At 39.7% G+C, this 25,585-nt stretch overlaps 1 protein-coding gene and 1 pseudogene across 1 annotated transcript; one reads left to right on the top strand and one right to left on the bottom strand.

Moving 5' to 3' along the window:
• The first annotated feature begins 4,788 nt into the window (after nt 1-4,788).
• On the top strand, nt 4,789-7,542 carry USP26 (ubiquitin specific peptidase 26). The gene is given in 1 exon segment (XM_016127817.2): nt 4,789-7,542. A coding segment is annotated over 1 exon segment (2,754 nt).
• Nucleotides 7,543-21,162: 13,620 nt separating this feature from the next.
• On the bottom strand, nt 21,163-21,823 carry LOC107501558 (annotated as a pseudogene).
• Between the last annotated feature and the right edge of the window lie 3,762 nt (nt 21,824-25,585).

The following is a 25,585-nucleotide window of genomic DNA, read 5'->3' as shown; positions in this document are numbered from 1 at the left end:
TACACCAGATGGATTTAATAGTTATTTTTAGAGCCTTTCATCCCAAAGCAGTGAAATATTCATTCTTCTCAAGTACACATGGAACATTTTCCAGGATAGACCACATGTTAGGACATGAAACAAGTCTGAATAAATTTTAAAAGATTGAAATCATATCACCCGTCTTCTCTGATCATAATGGTATAAAACCAGAAATCGACTACAATAAAAAATATGGAAAATACACAAACACATGGAGGCTAAATAACATGCTATTAAACAATTAACAAGCTCAAGGAAGAAATCAAAAGATACCTAGAGACAAATGAAAATTAAAACACAATGATTCAAAATCTATGGGATGCAGTGAAAGCAGTCTTAAGAGAGAAATTCATAGTAATATAGGTCTACCTCAAGAAACAAGAAAAAAGCTCAAATAAACAATCTAACCTTACACTTAAAAGAACTAGAAAAAGAACAGAAAACAAATTCTAAAGTGAATAGAAGGAAGGAAATAATAAAGAGCAGGGCAGAAAGAAATGAAATAGAGTCTAGGAAAACAATACAAAAGATTAATGAAACCAAGAACTGATTCTTTGAAAGGATAAACAAAATTGATAGACCCTTAGTCAGATTCATCAAGGAAAAAAGAGAGAGGACTCAGTAAAAATTGGAAATGTAAAAGAAATAACTATGGACTCCACAGAAATGCAAAGGATCATAAAAAATACTATGAGCAATTATATACCAAGAAATTGGACAATCTGGAAGAAATGGGCACATTCCTAGAAATACACAATCTCCCAAGATTGAGTCAAGAAGAATCAGAAAATCTGAACCAGCCAATTACCACCAATGAAATCAAATCAGTAACCAAAAAACTCCCAAAAAACAAAAGCCCTGGACCAGATGGCTTCATAGGCAAATGTTACCAAACATTCAAAGAAGAATGATCACCTATTCTTCCCAAACTATTCCAAAAATTCAAGAAGTGGAAAGTTCCCTAACCCCTTTTATGAGGTCACCATTACCTTGATTCCAAAACTGGACAAAGACATTACAAAAAAAGAAAACTATAGGTTGATATCTCTTATGAACATTGATGTGAAAATCTTCAATAAAATTTTAGCAATCTGAATTCAGCAATATATTAAAAATATCATACACCATGATCAAGTTGGACTTATTCTTGGGATGTAAGATTGATACTATGCAAATCAATTAATGCGATATACCACATCAGCTAATTGAAGGATAAAAAACATATGATCATAACAATAGATGCAGAAAAAGCATTTGACAAAATCCAGCATCCATTTATGATAAAAACTCTCAGTAAAGTGGGAATAGAGGGAACATACCCCCACATAATAAAGACTATGTATTACAAACAGACAGCTAACAAGTATCATACTCAATGAGGAAACTTTTGCTAAAAGCATTTTCCATAACATCAGGAACAAGACAAAGATGCCCACTTTCACCACTCCTCTTCAACATTGTATTGAATCTCTTGGCCACAGCAATCAGACAAGAAAAAAAATAAATGCATCTGAATTGGAAAGGAAGAAGTTAAACTCTCATTATTTGCCAATGACATGATGTTATATATAGAGAACCCTAAAGATTCCACCAAAAATACTGTTAGAACTGATCAATGAATTCAATAAAGTAGCAGGATACAGAGTTAATATTCAGAAGTCAGTGGCATTTTTATACAACAATGATGAACTTTCAGAAAGAAATTAAAGAAACAATCCCATTTACAATTGCATAGAAAACTAAAAATACCTGGGAATGAAATTAACCAAGGAGAAAAAAATAACCTGTTCTCAGAAAATTATAAGTCATTGTAAAAAGAAATTGAAGAAGATACAAATAAATAGAAGCACATACTATGTCACGGGTAGGAAGAAGCAACATCATTAAAATGCCCATACTACCCAAAGCAATCTATAGATTCAATGCAATCCCTATCAAAATGCTATTGACACTTTTCAGAGAGCTAGAACAAATAATCCTAAAATTTATATGGAATCCTAAAAGGTCCAAAATAGCGATAGTGATTATGAGAAAGAAGAACAAAGTTGAAGGTATCACACTTTCTGATATCAGTCTATACTACAAGGCTACAGTAATCAGAACAACATGTTACAGGCATAAAAACAGACACATTGATCAGTGGAATAGAATAGAGAACCCAGAAATAAATTCGCATCTATATTCTCACTTAATATATGACAAAGGAGGTAAGAAGATATAGTAGGGTAAAGACAGTCTCTTCAGTAAATGGTGTTGGGAAAATTGGACAGATATATGTGAAAAAAAGAAAAAGAAACTGGACCACCTTCTTACACCATATACATGAATAGACTCTAAATGGATTAAAGACTTAGATGTAAGACCCAAAACCATAAAACTGCTAGAAGAATATATAAACAGTAAACTCTTTGATATTTCTAAACAGTAATATCTTTTCAGTTATATCTCCTTGGTCAAGGGAAACAAAAGAAAAAAATAAACGAATGGGACTACATCAAACTAAATTTTTTTTTTGTACAGCAAAGGAAACCATCAACAAAATTAAAAGACGGCACACTCAATGGGAGAAGATATTCACTTATGCTACATCTGATAAGAGGTTAATATCCAAAATATATAAAGAATTCATACAACTCAACAAAAAAAAACAAACAATCCAATTAAAAATGGGCAAAAGGTCTGAACAGATATTTGTACAAAAAGGAAATACAGATGGCCAATAGATATAAGAAAAGATGCTCGAGGTCACTTATCATCAGAGAAATGAATATTAAAACCACAATGAGATATTACCTCACACTTGTCAGAATGGCTATCATCAATAAATTAAAGAAGACAGTGACGATGTAGAGAAAAGGAAACTCTTATATACTGTTGGTTGGATTGCAAATCAGTATAGTCACTACAGCAAACAGTCTGAAGGGTTCTCAAAAAATAGAAAATGGATATCCCTTTTGATCCAGGAATTGCACTTCTGGGTATTTATCCAAAGAAACTAAAAACACTACTTCAAAGGGACATGTGTACCCACATATTAATTTCAGCATTATTTACAATAGCCAAGATATGGAGGCAACCTGGGTGTTTATCAGTGAATAAATGGATAAAGAAGAGGTGGCACATATATACAACGGAACATTACTCAGCCATAAAAAAAGAATGAAATTTTGCCAGCTGCAGCAATGTGATGAACCTAGAGGGTATTATGCTGAGTGGAGTAAGTCTGGTAGAGAAAGATAAATGCCACTATTTCACTTATATGTAGAATCTAGAGAACAAGGTAAACAAATGACAGAAACAAGCTCATAGATACAGAAAACATTTTAATGGTTGCCAGATGGTGGGTTGAGGATAGGTGAAGGGGGAAGGGGATTAAGAAGTACAAATTGGTAGTTACAAAATAGTCATGGGGATGTAGAGTATAGCATGGAGAATACAGTCAGTAATATTGCGATAACTATGTAGTGTATCAGGTGGGTACTGGACTTATTGGGGTGACCACATCGTAAGTTATAATATAATATTTTACGTCAACTATAATTGAAACATTTAAGTATAAAAATTTTTTCAATGAAATTTATTTATGTTAATAATAAACCCTTGAATGCTGACTTGTTTTGCCCCTGTTATAATAGCCAAAAGGATACCATGCTCTTGTTTTCTAAAATTTTTTAACCTGAGGAATTATTTACTCTGTATGGATTATACTGACCTTGGACTTTTAAGCATGCCTCTATAGGAACAGTGAAGCCGACATTGGAGCCAACGGGAAACTCTCCACTCAGCCTATTTTTGTACATTTTTATACTATATGTTTACTTACTCAGTAGTAAAATATAGTAAACACAATCTTGAACTGAATCTCAGTGATAATTTTAACATATTTTTCAAAATTATGATGAGTTTATTTATGGTCTTGCTCAGCATGGCTTTATATTATTAAGTACACTGCACTTATGAAAATTGTGATTGCTTAGAACATTTTGGCTTGTGGGAGCTAGAGAGAGCCAATTCTTTGATACTTGCTTTAAGTAGTGGTAGTTTAGGTCCCTACATAGGGTAGAGTATATAGACTTCCCTCAGATCCACATGAAAGAAATGAAAATTAGTGAGTTTGGAAGGAGGTAGATTAACTTATTTGTGTCCTGTGTATGAAATCCTTTAGATTTCTGCACACCATGAGCTATCCATCTGCTTTTGAGTTTAGGACCACATAGCGCCTCCCATTTTTTAATTCCTTTATTGTGGTTGCCCTTGGGGGTTAGTCTATGACCAGAAGATTAGCATATTATATGCATGCACTTGAAGCACTATTCATTATGCTCTTCACCTGTGTATTGAAAGTCTTCCAAGTATGTAATAATTTCAGTTTAAGTGGGGAAATTCATACAGAATTAATCCAATACTACAGTGGAAAAGAGATTTAGTATATGGGAGTAGAGTTTGAGTTCTATCCAAGCATTTCTCTGATAACTTAAGTCATTTTTCTTGATTTCTTTCAGCAGCAACCTTACCTTTGGAATCAAGACTCTGTCCTCATACAAACATGGACAGTTCTTGAATGATGTTGACTTATCACTAAAGAGTTGGATATCCAGAACCTGAAGAGGCTCTAGTATAAAACCAACACTAGAAACAGGATCATTCTATATAGAGAACTAAAGAACCACTTTTTTAGTGTTGTCTCCAGAAGTGATCTTGAAAAACAATTCTGAACTTCAAGATTGTCAATAATTCAGGATATGTGTATTTTACTTATAAAGAAACATGGCTGATCGAATGATACATGGTTTTATCCAAATATGGAACAGGGAGAGTGGGAAGTCTACATCAAAAGAAACATTAATTAAAACAGTGGAAAGAAAGAAGGAAGTTAGATTGGTGGTCCACTACGGCACTGGAGAATGTATAACTTTTCAGCTAAGTAACAATATTAAGAGTGTGGTCTTTAGATCCTATGGAGAAAAACAAAATCATCTGCATTTAACTTTCCAAAATAATAGCTTCTTGTTTATTAAAAAGTTATCCTCAAGAGATGCTGTAGAGTTGAAGATGTTACTGGACAGAGCTCATCAAAATAATTTTCAACTTCAACCACCCACAAGACCTGACAGGGATGGGGATGTCTTTACCAGCATAATAACACAGAAGGAAATCAACACAACATTTCACAAAGTGCATAAGAAGTCAAGTAGCAGACCTTTGGAGATAGGAGAAGGAAGTGGAACACCTGATCTTCAGAAGATGTCTTTGTATACATCGAAATCATCAACACTTACCTGCAAAGAATGATTACAAAATGGATGTAGGAAGAGAAAAAAGATAGTATCATCAGAATCAGACATGAATGAGAAATTCTAGAAAAAGAATGAATCTGTAAGAAACAAGACATCCAATCTCTTGAGGTGTGTAAGACACAATGAGAGGGAAGAATTAAGGATAAAGGAATTAAAAGAGAGTATGAAATTAGAATTTGGACTTTTATTCAAGACCAATTCTACTGGAAACCCTTTCCTAGATGGTACTACTCTTCTCCAAACTCTCACTCAGAAAATATATTTGGCACTTTTGTTGAAAACAATGTATAGTTAAGATTACCTAGATTGGGACAGATTGAAGATGTCCTTTGAATTTTACCCAGAGAAACTATGGCAAGGCCTCCCCAATTTGGGAAATACCTATTATATGAATGCAGTTCTACAGTCCCTATTTTTGATTCCATAATTTGCTTATGATTTACTCTATCAGGATTTCCCATGGGGTAAAATTCCCCTTGATGCTCTTAGCATGTGCTTGGCACAACTGCTTATTTTGAAAGATATTTACAACATAAAAATCAAGGAGAAGTTACTTGTGAGTATTAAACAAACCATTTCAACAGCTGCAGAGATATTCTCTAGCAACATGCAGAATGATGCTCATGAAGTTTTAGGTCACTGTTTAGATCAGATGAAAGAGAACATGAAAAAAGTAAACGTAATTTGGAAGACTAAAATTGAACCTGAAGAAGAAAATTCATCTCAACAGATTTTTGCTGGCAGTGCTGCCACCAAAATGCTCACTTGTCCTGTCATCACTAATTTTGAGTTAGAGTTGCTGCACTCTATTATTTGCAAAGCCTGTGGTCAGGCTGTTTTCAAGTCAGAAGTGAGTAATTATCTCTCCACTAACCTTACCCAAGGAATGAAAACACTTCCTTTGTCTATTCAATCTACTGTTGATCTTTTCTTTGGAGCAGAAGAGCTTGAGTATAAATGTGGGAAATGTAGCCACAAGAGTTCTATTGCAGTGCACAAATTCAGTAGACTACCCAGGGTCCTTATTGTTCACCTGAAATGCTATCACTTTAACGAGTTTTGGTCGTTAAGGAAGGATGTCCAGGAAGTCATCGTTTCTAAATATTTAAAGTTGTCTCCCTATTGCAATGAAAGTACCAAACCACCTGTTCCCTTGAGCAAGAATGCACATATTATGAATTTCCAATTCTTAAAGTTCTTTCGAAAGATATATTCTGAAGTCCTCAGTTCACTGACACCTTCAAAAAAGTTGGACTCAAAATCCAAGGATTCCCTGGTTCCACACATTGGATCAGGCAAAGAATCTGAACCACAAAAATGCCAAATTTTGGGGTCAAGCAGAGAACAACAGCAAAAATGCCTGAGAAAATATTCTAAACTGAATATGCCAGCATACAAATTTGTAAACTCAGGATATGGCACAACCATTAAAAAAGAGATATCAGCAACTGGCTTAATTAGGGATCAGGAAGACACCAACCTCTCTGTAATCTGTGAAGATGCCAGTAAACTCACTTATAGCCCAAGTACATATCCTGCAGAAGTTCATCTTCAGGAAGTGTTGGGGAATCAAAAACTAAAGAAATCTGGGAAAACCAACATGTTTGTAGATACTAAGAGTGTCACTAAGACTACTAAAGATTTTTATGAAGATAAAAAGAACAGAACTTCAGAAGAGTCCCCCAAAGTAACTGAACATGAAAGGATGAGAATCTATGAACAAGCCCTTCGGCAGGCATTACTTCAAAGCTTTCTGAAGCCAGATGTCCAGCAGTACACAGAGAATCTCAGAAGACCTATAGAATTAAGTTGGCAGGAGGCCAATGTGAATTCCCTAGGTGGATGGGGTTCTAATAAAAAACTTGGAAACAATGACTTTTTAGATAAGGAAAAGACAGAACCTGTAGCCAAGAAACCAAAAAGAAATTCCAAGATGGGAGATCATTATGCCTATCGGCTGATTGATGTTATCAGCCATCTTGGCAATACCCAAAATTCAGGCCATTATATCAGTGATGTCTATGACTTTGAGAGGCAAGTCTGGTTCACTTACAATGATCTGCAGGTGTCAAGTATCCAAGAGGCTTCGATGCAAGAGCCTAGGCTTTCCGCTGGGTACGTATTCTCTTATATGCACAATGAAATCTTTGAAGAACTGTTGGAAAGGCAAGAGAAATACCAGCTTCATAGCACAAAGGCAGGGGAGAGCCATCGGAAGGAATAAGAGGAACAGCCTCCTGGTTGCACAGATCTGCTTGACTGCCCCAGTAGCTACTACTTCCTCTATGGATGGAAAACTTTGAACTCCAGTCAAAGATGAAAAAGCAATTAACACCCAGGTCAAAGTTCAAGCAGAAACACTTATGGGGAAATCTTCATTCTAACCCTGATACAGGGTTAGATATTAAGAGTGTCACTAAGAGTGTCACTGCAGCTGTTGAAATGGTTTGTTTAATACTCACAAGTAACTTCTCCTTGATTTTTATGTTGTAAATATCTTTCAAAATAAGCAGTTGTGCCAGGCACATGCTAAGAGCATCAAGGGGAATTTTACCCCATGGGAAATCCTGATAGAGTAAATCTAACCTCAATCCCACAATTCTCTCTGATAAATAGTCTTCTCTCCTACTAGACTAGAATTGTGCTTTCCATATTCTAATTCAGTAGATTCTAAGTGTTGTCCTTGAACCAGGAACATCAGGAGCATGAAGGAACTTATTAAAAATGCAAATTCTTGGATTCTTGGACAGACCTGCTTATTCAGAAACTCTGGGGGGGTGGGAAGCAATTTCATGGAGATTCTGATGTTTGGGAAGGTAGGAGAACTTCTGCTATAGCATGTAGAATATCTTGGTGTGCTTTGCTCTTGTGCATTTGAATTGTTTATATTTTGTAAAGGGGTTCGATTATATTTTTTGTTTCTGATATTCATGTATGCTTTTCCTTTGTAAACTTGTTAATATCAAAACACACACACACATAAAAATCATTTTTCTGATCATACTCAGTAAGTTGATGGAAAAATGGTTATTGGAGTCCTGGCAAACAAAAAACATTTGTCAAGGTCTTGGTAATAAAAAAAATTGTTGCTGGGATCCTGGAAACAAATTGTAAATGAAGAGAAACTTATAAATCCTTTTGGGCATATGTAGATGAAGCTAAAAACTAGATTAAGTCTCCAAATTATTTACTAAAGTCCTTCTTTCCTTCTATGCCAAAATAACTACATATAATCAAGCTTAAACCTTGAGAGTGGAGAAGTTGATTTGCCCTCAAGAAATTGACACACTTTTCCAGTTTGTTAACAAGTTCTTCTTGGAGATCTTAGTCCACTAAGCCATTTTGGGCTTCTTAGAGGGGCACTTGCATTGCCTCAAAAGAACCTTGATTACCAGAACTTTAATTGAAGTTTTAAACAGCTCTGTACATTTAACACTATACGACTAATTCCATATTTCTTTTGCTTCTCTGTACTTGTAGCATGGTGGCCTTATTCCTTCAGTGAGTAAGCAATACATACTTTAAAGAAGTCTTGTAGGATTTGAAAGCCTTACTTGTTACTGATTTGATACAATGTCAAAAATTTGCACCTAAATATGATCTGCTTCTGGGTAAAAGCCTCTTGTTTCCTGGGATGGTCATATTCTCTTCCAGCTCCCTATGATTCTGGGATTTAGTAATTTTGATATTAAGTCCATACCATTTCTGTAACCCAGCCTTTTCTTGCCTTTGAGGCAGTGAATCTGTAATGCCTGGTACCTTTGTTATGAACAAATTACTTGTTCTAAGGACTATTTCACATTACCCCGAGGGATTGAATTTTTGGTCCTATCTTTACCAACATGAGTCTCCTCCCTTGTGTACAGGGTTTGGTCTTAGTATGGCTGTATTAATCTAAGAGCTTGTTGATGCTCTTAATCCCAAAGGCCTTTAAAGAGGTGAACTGGAATTTAGTGATGTGGGGAAGTTAGAAAATGTCCTCCAAGGGAAAAACCAGATTCCGAAATTTGGGAATTATCTTCAGAATATGTTGTATCTAGAAGGTCTGAATGGGACCTGAAGATTGCTGAGGTAGCTGTGGGAGAGTTTCTTAGATGGAATTAATCATTCTCATGGAAGAAGGTGTTGCAATCTCAATAATGAGAGATTTATTCAGCCTGCTTAGTACTTCGGTAGCTGGAGTGTTTGAAGGATAAGGCTGGAGTTACACTTAGAGGAGAAGAGTGACAGTTTGCTTTCCCAATCTTGGGCTTTTGGCTTCTCTATAATAGTTAAATTTAAGCTTAGTTACATAGGCATAACAGCAGGAGTTTGTTAGAGTGAGGGAGAAATTATTTTGTTTTGAAAGGAGAATGAAGATGCCAAAAGTTTCAAGAGATTTCATTTTTTTTTTCTGGTGTGGAGTATAGAGTATTATACATCTTGAATATGTTGCACTTCAGTATGTAGCACTTCTAAATACAGGGCAAATCAAAAGGTGAAGACGACAATTGGGGTATCCATGATAGGAAGGATGTATCCTGGACAGATTGGGTAGAACCCATCATTGCCTTATGAGAAGAAATTCTGAGTGCACAATGATTAGTTATATATTATCTACCTGTTGTATTATTTCAAATAAAAGATTGAAATAATCCTTCAGTGACTCAGTGGCTGTTATTTATTATGGATTTTAATTTGTTCTCTAATTTATGGATCAGGTTTCTAGGTAATCCACGACTATAAAAACTTTCTTTGATACTCTGTGTATTCATTTTCTATTCCTTCAGTAACAAATTATCACAAACTTAATGACTTAAAATAACAAGTTTATTATTTTACAGTTCTAGAGATCAGGAATCTAGATGGGTGTCACTAAGCTAAAATCAAGATGTTGGCAGGGCTAAAATCTTCCCAGACGCTCTAAGGAGATAATCTGTTTCCTCACCTTTTCCATCTTCTAGAGGCTGCCCTCATTCTTTGGCTCATGGTTTCATTCTTCCATCTTCAAAGCCAGTAATGTCAGGCTGAGTCCTCATGCTGCTATTTGGGTTCTCCCTCTTATCCCTTTCTTGTATGCTTTTAAGAACCATAGTGAGAATTGGTTCACCCAGATAATCCAGGATAATCTCCGTATTTTAAGATCTGATGATTAGCAACTTAATTCCCATTTGTCTTGTACCAATATATTCACAGGTTCCAAGGTCTAGGATGTGGGCATCTTTGTGGGCCCCTTATTCTGTCTATCACATAATAGTAAAAGTTAATGGAAAACTATCACAATAATAACAAAAATAAAGCAATATGATTCAGGACTCAAACCTTTGGGGAATAGTTTTGATCACTCCACCAAGTGAAAAACCCAGAACATCTGAGGTTTTATCCGAGGGTGGGAGAAATTGTAATTGCTAATTAAAGAACTGCACCTTGAGACCAATTATAGAAATAAGAGCTACAGTAGCTTTGCATATTTTCTGTTTATTATATGTATGTGTCTATTTGTACATACTCACCATTCTCTTTTTCTCCATCCTTCCTTTTTTTTTTTAATTTTATGCCCAGGTTGTTGGAAGTTAGCTTTGCAATTTAGTCTTTGTTTTTGAGTTTGACAAATTTACTGGTTATTTTTCTCATCTTGACTTTAGATTAATATTTCATTTGAGTCAAGAAAAGAATATGTAGGAGAGGGATGTTATTTTAACATAAACAGTAAAATGTACAAAAATGAAAAGTTTGCCTCCATTAAAGCAAGTCAAATTTATGTATCTCGATATAACTAAATCATGTAAGTAAGAACTAATCGTTCTATAAACATTTCCATTGTTTGACTTGGGGCTTACTATAAATTTATTATAAGTGAACAAACTTAAGAATACATACAGGCTGCTTCTCTGAAGTTATTACCTATTACAAGAGCTGAGCAAGTAGTTACCACCATTATGATGGTCTGAAGCTGCTTGCAAATATAACATTGTAGGAGTTTTGAAGAAAATCAATATCTTGCATTTTTCTTTTATTTATGTCTGCTCTTTTAAATATGTATTTAAGTGTTACATTAAAAAAGAATTCATATACAATACAAAAATACAGAAAAAAACCCTATAACACAAAGCTCTAACAAAGTAGATGTGGACAAAAATTTCATAGAATGTTTAAAGATGCACTCTTATTTCTTTCTATTTTCAGTGCCTAAATGCGCTTTTGAAAGGCCATTGGTTAATATTTGTACACTTAAACCATATTATTGTACTAAATAAGAATTATTGTAGTTAGTAAAAATCAAATTAGATTTCACAAGTTAGTAAATTAACTGTTTTGACAAAGTTACAGAAAGTGTATCTTTCTCATTTTCCATCTTCATACAATGTTGCTTGTTTGTTATTTGTTACTTTAAAAAAAGTAAAAACAGTCAAATATTTAGTATTCTGTACATTTAAAAATTTTGGAAGTGATTTGTATTTTAAAACAAACAGATTCCTTATAACTTGCTTCAAGATCTGGGGAAAATGCTTACGGGAACAGCACAATATCTAGTTTATGACTTGAAGCAAAACAAATGCCCATTAGGAACAAAAAGCAATATTCTAATTTTATCTAATTTACTGTCAATCTATAGACGAGTAACATTTTCCTCCCAGTACAATACTTGCTTCTCTACAAGGCTGTTCACGGGAGCCAGAAGTTTAAGTTAATAGGGAGTTAAGTTAGAGAGTAACTGCTTGCAGTTTAAACAGACAATAACTTTTTATTTCCCTCTTAATGTGCTAATAGTTGTGTCTAAAAATATATGCAATTCCTAAAAAAGGTACAATTTCTGATATTTTTAATTATTTACAACCTATAGAAACTGATTACATGAAACTACAAAGTTAGCAAATGCCTTGAAATCTGTATATAAAGCATAAATTACTCCAATTTCAAACTCATTTATTACTGTACCACTAGATCTTAAAAAAGTGGCTCCAAAGAAAGCCTTACATCATTCTTAAAAAAAAATTGTTCCTTTTAACTTTATACCCACCCACACCTCAATTTTTTATTATTACTATTATTATTATTATTATTATTATTATTAAATTTATTCATTTACTTTTTATGGTGACATTGATTAATGAAATCCAATAAGTTTCAGCTGTATACTTTAACAGTAGACATATATGTTTACACTGTGTATTAACCTCCCATAGTTAGATTTCTTTCTGTCACCACATATTTGACCCCCTTTACTCTGTCTACCTCTCTCCCTTACTCTCTGGTAACCACTGGTCTGTTGTCCACGACCATGAGACTCTTGTTTTTCCCATTCATTTTTTGCTTTTAGGTTAATATCCCACATATAAGTGATATCACGTGTTTCTCAACTTTTTCTGTCTGCCTTATTTCGCTTAGCATGATTATCTTGAGGTCCATCCATGTTGTCTCAAATGGTAGTATTTCATCTCTTCTTATGGCTGAGTAATATTCCATTGTATATATGTACCACCGCTTCTTTAGCCAATCATCTATTATAGGACACTTTGGTTGTTTCCATGTTTTGGCCACTGTGAATAATGCTGCTATGAACATCAGTGTGAAAATACCTTTTCAGATATGGGTTTTCAAGTCTTTGGGGTAAATACTCAGTAGAGGGATTGCTGGATCATATGATAGATCAATTCTTAGTTTTTTGAGGAATCTCCATACTGTTTTCCCTAATGGCTATACCAATTTGCAGTCCCACCAGCAGTGTATGAGGGTTCCTTTTTTCTCCACATCCTTTCCAGCATTTGTTATTACTTGTCCTGTTGATTATAGCTGTTCTAACAAGTGTGATGTCCCGCCCGCGGGACCGGTTATTTGGTGGGAGAACCGAGGAGAACCCAACCTAAAGAAAAGAGGGGTAACACGGACGAGAGAAAAGAGTGGAGGCAAGACAGTATTCTGATCAAGCCTCAAATTTTATTTTGTAAAGCAGCTATATTTATACAGCAAAAACAAAGGGGGGCAAGCAAAAGGGACTTGTCACAATATAATTGGTCTTCAGCTGGTGCTATGGGGACAAGGGGCAGTGGAAGGAAAGAAGAGGAAAGGGGGTACTGGTCATGTACTGATCGGTCAAGCACAGGTGGTGTAAAACAAAGGAAGTTCTCAGAGTTCTCTGTACAAACATGTTGGTGTCACGGGCTGCTGAGCTGCTATTTGTCTTCTGTTCTTGTGAAGCCCAAGCCCAGCATGTTTTATCCTTAACCCTTAAGGGCCCGTTTAGGTTGTGGCGCCCCTAACATCTCCTCCCTTTCTGTTTTTAGAAAGGCGGGCCTTAACCGAGTGGGGGAACATTGACCTGGTTCCTCCCGTGGGCTATATACGCCCATCTATTGTTGGCTCTTGGTATCTTTTGGGGAGGAGAGGCAGAGCCGGTTTTAAATTGTGATTTGGATACCAACCTCTATGCAAACCAGGTATGTTCTCAGGGAAGGACAGAGGGGACCCTCTAGTGGGTCTTCCCTTGCAGTAGCTTTGCATCTGCACCCATCTCGATGCCCATACCTTCCCTTGGTCTATCAAAGGTGAAGGTAGACATTTCTCTGTCCCTTATGTCGTCCCCGTAGGGAGAGGGGTATTTACCACCAACCAAACCTGCTATACCAAGGTCGAGGTCCCTCTTGGGCCAAGGTGGAGAAATTTAGGGCTGCGCCGACTTCTTCCGAGGGCTCTGTCATTGTGATTTGTTGGTAGTATACCGTAGGTCCTTTGGATAGCGCCGAGTCAACCTGTCTTTTAATTAGATCTGTTATTCTCCTGAATGCCCAGGGGCCAAAAGTGAGTAATAAGAGCAAGCCTATGAAAGGTCCTAATAGACTAGGGAGCAGTGTTGAAAAGAGTGGGGAGGTGGAAAACCAATTTTTATACCAGGCTTCATCTTTTTCTCTCTGTTTCTGCCTGGCCTCTAGGCTTTTTCTGACTTTATCTATGCTGTCCTGGACAAGTGTAAAGAACAGCAATCCTAATCTGTGGGTAAGGGGAATATTAGAGTCAGTGCAGAGGAGGACGAGAAACAGGAGGAAGAGCAAAATTCCCGTGAGGAGGAGAGGGGCTGGAGACCATCCTCTGCAATGCTTCTCCGGAGGACGAGGCGGTTATCTGTAAGAGAACAGAGGGGAAGCGAGGTCTCAGGGCTGTGGATCCCTGGACGGATTATAGAGTTTCAGTAGTCGGTCAGGTAACCACCGGGCGTTTTGAGCCTGATTGTCATAGATGCAAGCGTGTCCCTTTCCCCAGATAAGGACGGGGTCAGGACCATTCCATTTTGATGTCAGAGGATCTTTCCACAGGGCTTGTGCATAAGAGTCTGCAGTAGTAGGGTGCCAAAATCGGTCGGCTGCAGACTTTCCATCATTGTCGAGTGTCAGAAAATTAAGGACAAAAAGGGCATGATTTAGCAAGGTCTTATTATTGTTGTGTGGGGGGTATAGGATACCTTTGGAGTGTTGAAGTTTTGTAAGCATATTCTTCAGAGTCTGGTGTGCTCTTTCAACAATGCCCTGGCCCTGGGGGTTGTACGGAATACCTGTAATATGTTTGATATTTAGTTGAGCACAAAATTGTTTAAAGGAAGTACTGGTGTAGCCGGGCCGTTATCAGTCTTGAGAGTTTTAGGTAATGGTAGAAAGGCAAGGCATGAAATCATGTGACTGATAACATGTTTGGTGGCTTCTCCAGACTGTAGGGTTGCACAGAGAAAGCCACTGAAGGTATCTATAGAAACATGTATATATTTCAGTTTACCAAAAGGGCTGAAATGAGTAACATCCATTTGCCACAGTTCTCCAGGAGTAAGGCCGCGAGGATTGACGCCAAGATGGGGTTCAGGTAGTAGAGTAAGACACCCCTGACATTGGCGCACTATTTGGCGTGCCTGTTCCCTAGTAATGGAGAATAAAAGGCGAAGAGTCCGGGCATTTAGGTGGTGTATCTGATGAGCCTGTTGAGCTTGTTGAATGGGGTCAGTAGAAGATATAGCCATAACAAGGTTGGAAACTTCTCGAGAGGCTCTATCAACAAGATCATTGCCAGTACTTAGGGGGCCAGGGAGACCTGAGTGAGCACGGATGTGCCCTATAAAAAAGGGATGAGATCTGGCGAGGATGAGGTTTTGGAGTTCTGAGAATAAGGGGGAGGCATTAGTGGAGGGTCGAATAAAAGGGACGGTCTCCAGAAGGGGAACTGATCGACTTATATAAGCACTATCGGTGAACAAATTAAAAGGACTATTAGGGAGAGTCTTAAAGACTTGAACAACTGCAAAAAGTTCTACAAGCTGTGCGGACAAGTAGTCGGTCCTGATCTTAGTAAGCTGTCCATTAATACTAAAGGCAGCAATTCCTGAAGAGGAGCCATCTGTGAAAACAGAAGGGGCTTGTGGAATAGGACGGCTCTTGGTCAGGGAAGGGAAAACTACAGCTTGGTTTTTAAGGAATTGTATGAGTTTGTCAGCAGGGTAATGATTATCTATCTTTCCTTGAAATGAAATACAATTGACAGCCCATTCATCTGATGTTTGTAGTAGCCATTTGACCTGAGCTGCTTCATAGGGCACAACAATGATGTCAGGGTCTTTGTTAAAAAGCTTTAGGGAGCTTTCGCGCCCCATTTTAAGTATTTGTGCGATAAGAGAAGGGTAGACAGGGAGTATCTTAGAAGGAGTAGCTGGCAAATGAAGCCAATATAGGGGTTTGTTTTGCCACAGGACACCCGTAGGCGTGAATGTTGTGGGAAGAATTAGTAGCCACAGGGCACAGGCAGGGGAATAGTATGAGATGTTTTGATTTAAAATGGCTTTTTCAACTAAGTTTAAGGCCGAGGCTGCCTCAGGCGTCAGGGTGCGTGGAGAAGAGGGATCAGGATCTCCTCGAAGAATGTCAAAGAGGGGCTTTAAATCTCCGGTGGTCAACTTTAGATATGGGCGAAGCCAGTTGATATCACCTAACAGGCGTTGGAAATCATTGAGGGTCTGTAAAGAGTCTTTCCTTAATTCAACCTTTTGTGAAAGGACCTTAGTGGGGTGTAACTCGAAGCCTAGGAAGAGGAAAGGGGGCTGTAATTGAATCTTTTCTGGGGAGATCTGTAGTCCTAGATCTTGAAGGGCATCAACTAATTTATGGCTGGTATCACGCAAGATGGCAATATCAGAGCCTGCCAGGAGAATATCATCCATATAATGAACAATGTATAGGTCGGGATGTGTAAGGCGAAACGGATCAATGGCCTGGGCAACAAATTTTTGACAAAGGGTAGGACTGTTTGCCATGCCCTGAGGCAAAACCCTCCATTGAAATCTTGGGGAGGGTCCTATGCAGTTAACAACCGGGAGGCTAAAGGCGAAACGCTTTCTGTCCTCCGGATGTAAAGGGATACAGAAAAAACAGTCTTTTAGATCTATGACTATCTTGTGATATCCTGTAGGTATTGCAACGGGGGACGGCAGCCCTGGTTGGAGCGCCCCCATGGGAACCATGGTCTTATTGATTTCTCTGAGATCTTGAAGAAGTCTCCATTTACCCCCTTTCTTTTGTATAACAAAGATGGGAGTGTTCCAAGGGGAGGTAGATGGCCAGCATCTAACTGTTCCTGCACTAACTGTGTGGCCGCTGAAAGTTTATGACGGGGCAAGGGCCATTGATCGATCCAGACAGGGTGGTTGCTCTTCCACGTGATTTTATCTGCCTGGAGTGCAGGGGGAGCAACGGCCCTCACGAAAAATTTTTGATGTCGTACCCTAAGCCTGTCCGTGGGGCCCTGTGTTCGGCCTCTATGGGAACGGTAATACCCTGATTATTTTTTCCAAGGCCCTTGCCCGGGATAAACCCTTGGTTTAGCATTTGATGAGTAACGGTAGCTGAGGGACTGAACATTAAAACTCCCATCTGGGTCAATATGTCGCGACCCCACAGATTTACGGGAAGCCCGGGGACAATAAAGGGGCGGACCTGACCAGTGTTTCCATCAGGGTCTTCCCAGGTGAGGAGTTGAGAGCTTTGAAAGGTGTTTTGAGAGTGTCCTATGCCTTGAAGATGAGTAAGAGAGGGCTGGCAAGGCCAGGAAGAAGGCCAGGAGGCCTTCGCAAGCACTGTAGAATCAGCGCCCGTGTCAAGGATGCCCTTGAATTCTTTGCCATTGATTTTGAGTGTGTGGTATGGGCGTTCCCGCGAAAGTTGCTGGATCCAGAAAATATCAGAGGAACCAGGCGTAGACGCCCCTCGGGAAGGCCCTAGGGAAGGATTAGATGTGTCGAGGGGTAGGGGCAGAGCCTGAGCAAGGCGTTGACCTTGGTGTATATAAAGTGGGCCTCTGGAGCTACTGGCTAATATCTTTATCTCCCCGGAATAATCACTGTCAACAATAGAGGGAAAAATGGTGATGCCCTGCAAGGTAGAGGAGGCCCTTCCAAGGATAAGAAAAAATGTTTTAGGAGGAGGGGGCCCAAAAACGCCTGTGGGGATCACCTGAGTCCCGCTATCGGGCTCTAATATGATGTCGGAGGAGGCACAGAGGTCCAGTCCTGCGCTTCCTGGGGTGGCCCTGTAAAGGGAATGGACTGATTTTGGGGAAAGGTGGGTAGGGGCTGAGTTTGTTCTATCTGGCTGTTCCCCGAGGCCCTGAGAAAAGGGATTGGCTGAGGGGCCCGGGGCTGGCCCCTCTGTCCGTTTCCCTGCTGGCGAGTGATGGGGTTACCGAGTATGTCGGTGGTGGAGCGGCAGTCTCTAGCCCAGTGTCGGCCCTTTTTGCAAACAGGGCAAGGTGTCGAGGGAGGAGAAGGTCCTTTATTATAAGGGCCCTGAACCCTGGGTTTGTCATGGGAACCGTGGCATTGACGGGCAAAGTGTCCTGGCTGACCACATTTGAAACAATTTTTCTGTTGGCCAGGGTTGGCCTGGACTGCAGCACCAACCGCTAGATGAATGGCCTGAGATACCTTGGAAGTAAATGGATCAACGTCTCGGCACAAGCGAAGCATTTCATCGAGCGTCTTGTCCCGGGTCTTACCCCTGAGGACGGCTCGGCAGGAGGCGTTAGCATTTTCAAAAGCCAATTGTTTGACCAATCTATCATTAGCGGCGTCGCTTCCTAGAGCGCGCTCAGCAGCCTCTAGGAGGCGACTGACAAATTCACTGTAATCTTCCTGGGGACCTTGGATAACCTTGGTGAGTGGCGTGGTGGGTGTGCCAGAACTAGGAAGAGTCCTCCAGGCCCCGAGAGCGGCATTATGTGTCTGAGAGAGGAGTCCAATAGGGAGATTTTGTTGCCGCTCCTCAGTGGCATATGTCCCCTGACCAGTAAGTTTTTCAAAGGTCCAAGAATGAGAGCGGGGATTTTTAAGATTATTAGCGGCTATAGTCTGGCAGCGGTCACAGAAATCAGCCCGCCAAGTTAGATATTGGCCACGGGTGAGGACAGCCTGGACTATGCGGAGCCATTCACAAGGGAGAAGGTGTCCCCCTCGAGACAGTGTTTCGAGGACAGATAAGGTGTAAGGAGCATTAGGTCCATAAGTCCTGACAGCTGTATTTAGTTCTTTTAAGTTTTTGAACTGTAATTTATGGAACTCTTTACGCTCCGGGGCGGGGGAAGGGAGTTCGTCGTCACTGCTTTCTTCCTCATCATTATTGTTAGCAGTATCCTCTCCACCTTCAGGGGCATCAGGGGGATCAGCGGTGTTAGAGGTGGGAGATTCAGGTCGCTGGGATCGGGTGATGACAGGGAAAGTGAGGGTTTTTGGTTTGGGGTTTTTGGAAGGTTTTATAGGCAAGCGTTGGGCGGTAAGAACAGTCTCTTGTAAAGCAGCCTGAAGGGAGGCCAGTTTGCTCTCTATCTCGGCCATCTGTGCAGCAAGCTTATCTTTGGTTTGTGAAGCGTTATTGCCGTTGAAGGCGGGGAATGGCAGAACAGGCGCACAGAACTGTGGATTGTAGGGTGGGGGCCAAGTAGAAGGCCAATCTGGGTTACGATATCGTACGGCCTCATCTTCTAAGGTGGCGGCATCACCAGGATCTAAGGGGTCATTGAGTGGTCTTTTAGTCAATAAGGGATTGGTAAGAGGACCTTTAGGAGAAGGGGGATGTCCTGTGGGCAAAGAGGGGTATATGCCTTTAGTTGGAGAGGGATCGCTCATGTCTATAACGACTAAGGGACATCTAGAGGGGGGCTTTTCAGTGGGAAGAGAAGCAACGGATGCTGAGCGAGACAGCGGTTTAAGGCAGTACTCCGCTACTGACAAGAGTTGTCGTTTTTCGGGGTCATCGGAGGCGGTTTCTACAATGTCTCGAATTAGTCCCCAATAAGAGAAAGCAGAGACGGGGACGGCATCAGGACCTTCCTTTTGTAACTTATCGTTTAAATCTCTGCCTACCTTTTGCCATTTTTTTTGGATGGATTTCAGGGCCATTTACTATGAACCAGGGACAGACTTCATCAATGAAGAGAAAAATTTGACTAAATCCTTCTTTTTTACTCGGATTCCTCGCTCCTTGAATGAGCATTTTAAGTCTTTTATGAATTGTGCTTCTCTGGACAAGGTTTGTCCCATTTTTTTTTTTGTTTTATTTATCTAAAAAGAAAGAGGGATAGGAACTGAGGAAGTGAACATAGGTATCAAGACAAAAAGGAGGAGAAGGGAACTTAACTTCTCTCCCGCGTGGGCAGCCGGTTAGTACAATCCGCTAACACGGACCCCCCGGGGGTGCGATGCCTACGGACGTCCCGCCGGCTGTGCCTTTGGGCATAGACAAGGCTCTTTTACAGAGGCGGCAGAGGAGGGATTATATCAGAGGTCTCGACGTGGGCAGTCGGTTGGTATAATCCGCCAACACGGCTCTCAAGAGGCGAATCGCAGACCTACCGCTCTCTCCAGGGCGGAGGGAGAGGTCTACGACCGGGATGCCCTCTGAGTGGACGACTTCTGCCTTAAAGTCGACTGACACACTGTATTTTCCCAACTCAGAAAAAGCAGCCTCTAACCTCAGGGGTGGACGGCTTGTGCCAAGAAGCGGGCTAGAGAGAAAAGTCCCAAATCCTTTGAAAAAAAGGAAAAGACAAGAGGACCTAGAGAAGACAGAGGGAGTTTATGCTCAACTCTTTTCTCCGTTTAAAATTTGTTACTTATGATCCTAGCAGTCCGTGCTGAAACTAAACTAAGGCGGATGAACACTCACCGAAGACGGCGATCTCCGGTGAGCCGAAGACGAGGACCTTCCATGAGCGGTGAAAGGCAGTCTTCTCTGAAAAACTTCTTCTCTGAAAAACTTCTCCTTAACGAGCCGCGGCCTCTGTTATTTCGTAGTCCGCCTGGGTAAGGGTTCTGCACTCGGGCCCCACGTTGGGCGCCACCTGTCCCGCCCGCGGGACCGGTTATTTGGTGGGAGAACCGAGGAGAACCCAACCTAAAGAAAAGAGGGGTAACACGGACGAGAGAAAAGAGTGGAGGCAAGACAGTATTCTGATCAAGCCTCAAATTTTATTTTGTAAAGCAGCTATATTTATACAGCAAAAACAAAGGGGGGCAAGCAAAAGGGACTTGTCACAATATAATTGGTCTTCAGCTGGTGCTATGGGGACAAGGGGCAGTGGAAGGAAAGAAGAGGAAAGGGGGGTACTGGTCATGTACTGATCGGTCAAGCACAGGTGGTGTAAAACAAAGGAAGTTCTCAGAGTTCTCTGTACAAACATGTTGGTGTCACGGGCTGCTGAGCTGCTATTTGTCTTCTGTTCTTGTGAAGCCCAAGCCCAGCATGTTTTATCCTTAACCCTTAAGGGCCCGTTTAGGTTGTGGCGCCCCTAACAGTGTGAGATGGTATCTCATTGTTCACACCTAAATTTAAAAAGACATCATTTAATTGTCATGGTCATGGCTTTTTCCAAGATGAGATTTTTTATTCCACTTCCATAGCTTCTGGTTTATCAGAAAACTCATTCTTTCCTTTTCTGAAGGATTTTGGTCCTGTTGATGTTTCTGTATCCCTTCCAATCTTCTTCATTCTCATGTTTGCTTCTGGAGACATTTTCTTTGGTTTGTTTTCATTGTCATTAAAAGTTGGAACAGTTTCTTTAGGCTTATTTTATCCAAGTTTGATGGCTATGACTGAGGCTTTCTTCATCATCTGACTACCAATGGCAAATCCAGACTTGAACATCTTTGTAGGCTTTGTTGAAAAGTCTGTAGCTTCTTTTTCAGTTGATCGCTTCTCAGTGCTGCAAAGAAAGTTCCCCTCTATTACCAGAAGAAACAGTCTTAGTTTTCACAGGTTTTTCTGTTTCTTCTTTAGGTTTAGGTCCTCCAGCAACTCCAGCTTGCTATGTCTTCTCAGGCTTCTCCTCTCCAATCTTCCCATCTGCCATTTTCCCCTCCATGGCTTCCCTCTACAATTTAGTCTTTAGGTAACAGAATATTCAGTGGGTGCCTATCTGAATTTGAGGAATAATTAATAGAGCTCACCATGATGGATACAATGACTTGGGACCCTGAATCATCTTATGTGGGGAGAATGGTGAAAACATATAAAAGTATTAATGTATCTACTAGGTAGAAATACAGAATTGTATTTCCACTATAAGAGTTCAAATGTATGTAGAGGGATGCGTATGAAAGCAGAGTAAAAAAGGGAGGGATTGTGCCTCTCAGCTCCAAATTTACCCTTCAATCATATTCTGCAATAATGGACAAAATTCCTTTAGGCGTTTCTCATTTATGGTAAGCACATGTTGAGCTTTCTAAGTAGAGGGTGTAAAAGGTACCTTGCAAGTAGAAGGAAGTGACTTTCTTGCTGTTTCCAGTTGTTGATGTGGATTAGCAATATGAGCTGTGATAGTGAGAGTATCTGGTGGTGCGCTAACTCAGCCACAGAACCACAATGTGTGGTCTCTGATGGCTGCATAGCTCCGGCCTGGCCTGGCAATGACTTCTCTGCTGCTATCCCAACCTGGACATCATGAACTCTAGGGATGTGCCCTGACTCCCTTTGATTGTGTGCCCTTCCCAGGTTTGTATTTCGCAGGCCCTTTCTAATGCCCAGTCCTCCTGACATGAATCTACGCATGACAGGCCTCTTGACATACCATCACCCTCAGTGCCTCTACCTGACTGTGTATTTGGCAGTTGATTATAGCCCTACTTTTGCCCTGGAGGGTTACCACTGGGACCCATTGCATTCCCATGTACTGGCTGAGGTTTGTTTACATCCTGATTGCACTCTACCTGCACTCTGAATGGTTGCTTCCCACTTGCCTAGTGACTATAGACCATGTCTGTCTTGCTCAGGCTAATGAGCAAACTTCTCTGCCATCCAGTAGCTGCAACTACATCTTTATCAAGATCTGAACCCTAGCCCTGGAGATCAGGGCCCCTTTCCAAATTTGTTCTTTCTTGGATACTTTCCCTCAGTCCTGGAATACAATACAGATTTTTTTCTTGTATCCTGTAGTTACTTTTATTATAGGTTATTATCTTTATATTAAACTTCTCTTATTTAAATAACTATAGTTTCTATCTCCTGATTGGACACACACTGATACAGAGACTGAGCATGTGAGGTATTTTAGCTCTAATATTCCAATTAAATCCAAAGATTTTAGTGTGAGATTTTTTTTTTAACTTTACTTAGTGTCGCTTTTTGGTGTAAAGCAGTACAAAAAATGCTAGATAGAGAACCATAATACTCCAGTTGCTGGGACAACCTCTGGCAAAATATAGCTAAGATATCAAGGAAGTTCCTCTTATTTTCATGCTTCATCTGCTATATGGATGACAATAAAGATCACTACATAGTTTTAGGGAGTGATTGCAGTGCAGATAAGTTCACACATCAATGACAGGGCCTTGAGCCAGAACATCACTCTTTAGTGTCCACATTCATCCTCATTCAACTTGGTTATACTTCTGCTCCCCATGTTGACCCTACCTGGTAAAAATATTTCAAAAAAGAAAGCTTACCAAAGAATGTTTCTACAGCCTATCAGAATGACCTATTTCTTCCACTAAAAGTTTCAATGGCTGGCTAGCAGCAATGGGACCATGATCTTCACATGGCCCTGATTGCCACTTCGACTCCATGGTGAGTGGTATAAGGACACTCACTCAGCACCAGGCACTGGGCTTCATGGCGCTAGGAATCAACAACACATATGAATATACATATTGTATATAAGCATATATTTATTTATGTATAGAGAAATTTATTTCAAGTTCATGCAAGTTGGGGAGGGGACAAGTCTGAATTCCGTATGGCAGGCCAGCCAACTGGAAACTCAGATAGAAGTCAGTGTTGTAGTTTTGGGTCTGAAATCAATAGGGAACATGGGTAAGCTCAAAACTGCTGCAGTCTTGAGGCAGAATTTCTTCTTTGGAAAATGTAATTTGCTCTTAAGGCCTTCAACTGATTGTATGAGGTTCACCCACGTTATCAGGGTAATCTCCTTTACTTAGAGTCAACTGTAGATGTTAGCCGTGTCTACAAAATACCTTCACAGCAACACCGAGATTATTGTTTGATTGAACAACTTGGAACTATAGCCCACCCAGGTGATACATAAAACTAAACATCACTTGTGTTATGTAAGTCCTCAAACTCGGCATGCCTTAAGAAAAGCAAGGGCAAAAAGCCAGTTTTGTTAAAGCACATTATATTTTGTGTTATAATCCTAAATCATTATAACATAAACAAATAATTCTTAGGAATAAAATTTCAATTAGTATTAAGGAAAAAAAAATACAAAACCCCACTTTGTAAGGAAATTGTTCCTTATGCTACTTAATAAACCTTTTGAACAGCTATCTAGTCAGTTTCATTGTTGCAAGAACTATCATTATTTTAAACCACTTTTGCAGCATAAAACTTACTGCAGAAAATTGGCTAGTTTTTAAGAATGGAATATTTTCATCTCATACACATGCCTAATTTCCCATCTTTAATTCTACTTTTATGAGTCATCAACTCTTGATGCCTCTGTAAGACACCTCTACAATTCTCTCTGCAATGGCAGCACCTGTAACATTACCAACCAAGGTTCTCAATGGAAACACATACTTCCTTGTCTTTTCTGCACATTACAAAATTTCCCACCACAGAAATATAGCATAGATAGATTAGATGGATGGATGGATGGATGGATGGATGGATGGATGGATAGTTAGATAGATAGATAGATAGATAGATAGATAGATAGATAGATAGATAGATAGATAGAGATAGATGAGGAGAAATGACCACTGTTTTTGTATTCTGATTTGAGGAACACAGGGAATGCCAATAATTAAGACCATACACTAGATTTCAGCAACCTATGATCTGTAAGGTAAAAATGGCCCACTCTGTTGTTTTTTTTTAATAAATATTATTGGAACACAGTCACGCCGATTCATTTACATATTATCTAACTACAGCACCCCAGTTCAGAACTTATAAAAAGGCCATGGAAAGCCTAAAATATGTACTGTCATACCCTTAAGAAAAAATTTTGTCTTTCTTTAGGCTATCACTCTGTTAGAGCTTGAGATTCCCCATTAGGAAGACATCATTTGGGGTGTTTCTCTTGATAAAGGGAAAGCCTTGGATAGATGTAATTCTCCAGTGTTTGTGGGGTCAAGTTGCTTTTCTCTTCCCAATTTTTGCTTAGGTCAGAAATTAACACAGGGATACAAGAAGGGAGAGAGGAAGCTGGATCATTGAGAGATGCTGCAGGGCAGAGTATCTGATTTAGGAGAGGTGTGGTTGTGAATACAATTTACCCAAATAGAATACGTGCAGAGAAAAGGGAGTCAAGGGTTGCAGATTTGTATGGATACTATTCCCTTCAATATCTGACAAGGACAAACCCAAATATGGAAGAATGGTGTGGAGAACACTACAAGGAGACTTTGAAAAAAAATATCAAAAAGATAGAGATGAGGTTCTGGTTGAAATGAATTCAATTACCCTCAATAAGGATTAATTGAGTAATTATTTATACTAGCAGACAAAAAGTAGATAATCTGGCTCAGAACAGAGAACTTGATCTATTTCCGTCAGTGGAGCTACCAACCTTGAAATAATAACAGCATTCACTCTAACTACTCTTTTTCTCAACCACCATATATCTAATCAATCATCTATCTCTTCCTTTTCATTCATTCTCAGTGCTGGCCTAGACCAGACTGTAATCAATCAATTCAGTCAATTAATAATCCTTTGAGTCTGTGATGCGCACATAAAAATGTAACTGATGAAACCATACGGTGTCAAAAAGAGCAACTAGACATTGAGAGGGATAAAATTTTAGAG

Source organism: Rousettus aegyptiacus, unplaced genomic scaffold (assembly GCF_014176215.1).
Source record: "Rousettus aegyptiacus isolate mRouAeg1 unplaced genomic scaffold, mRouAeg1.p scaffold_m13_p_9, whole genome shotgun sequence".
In the NCBI taxonomy this organism is placed as follows: Eukaryota; Metazoa; Chordata; class Mammalia; order Chiroptera; family Pteropodidae; genus Rousettus; species Rousettus aegyptiacus.
Note: the sequence above shows the minus strand (reverse complement) of the source record. Positions and strands in the feature narration are given on the sequence as shown.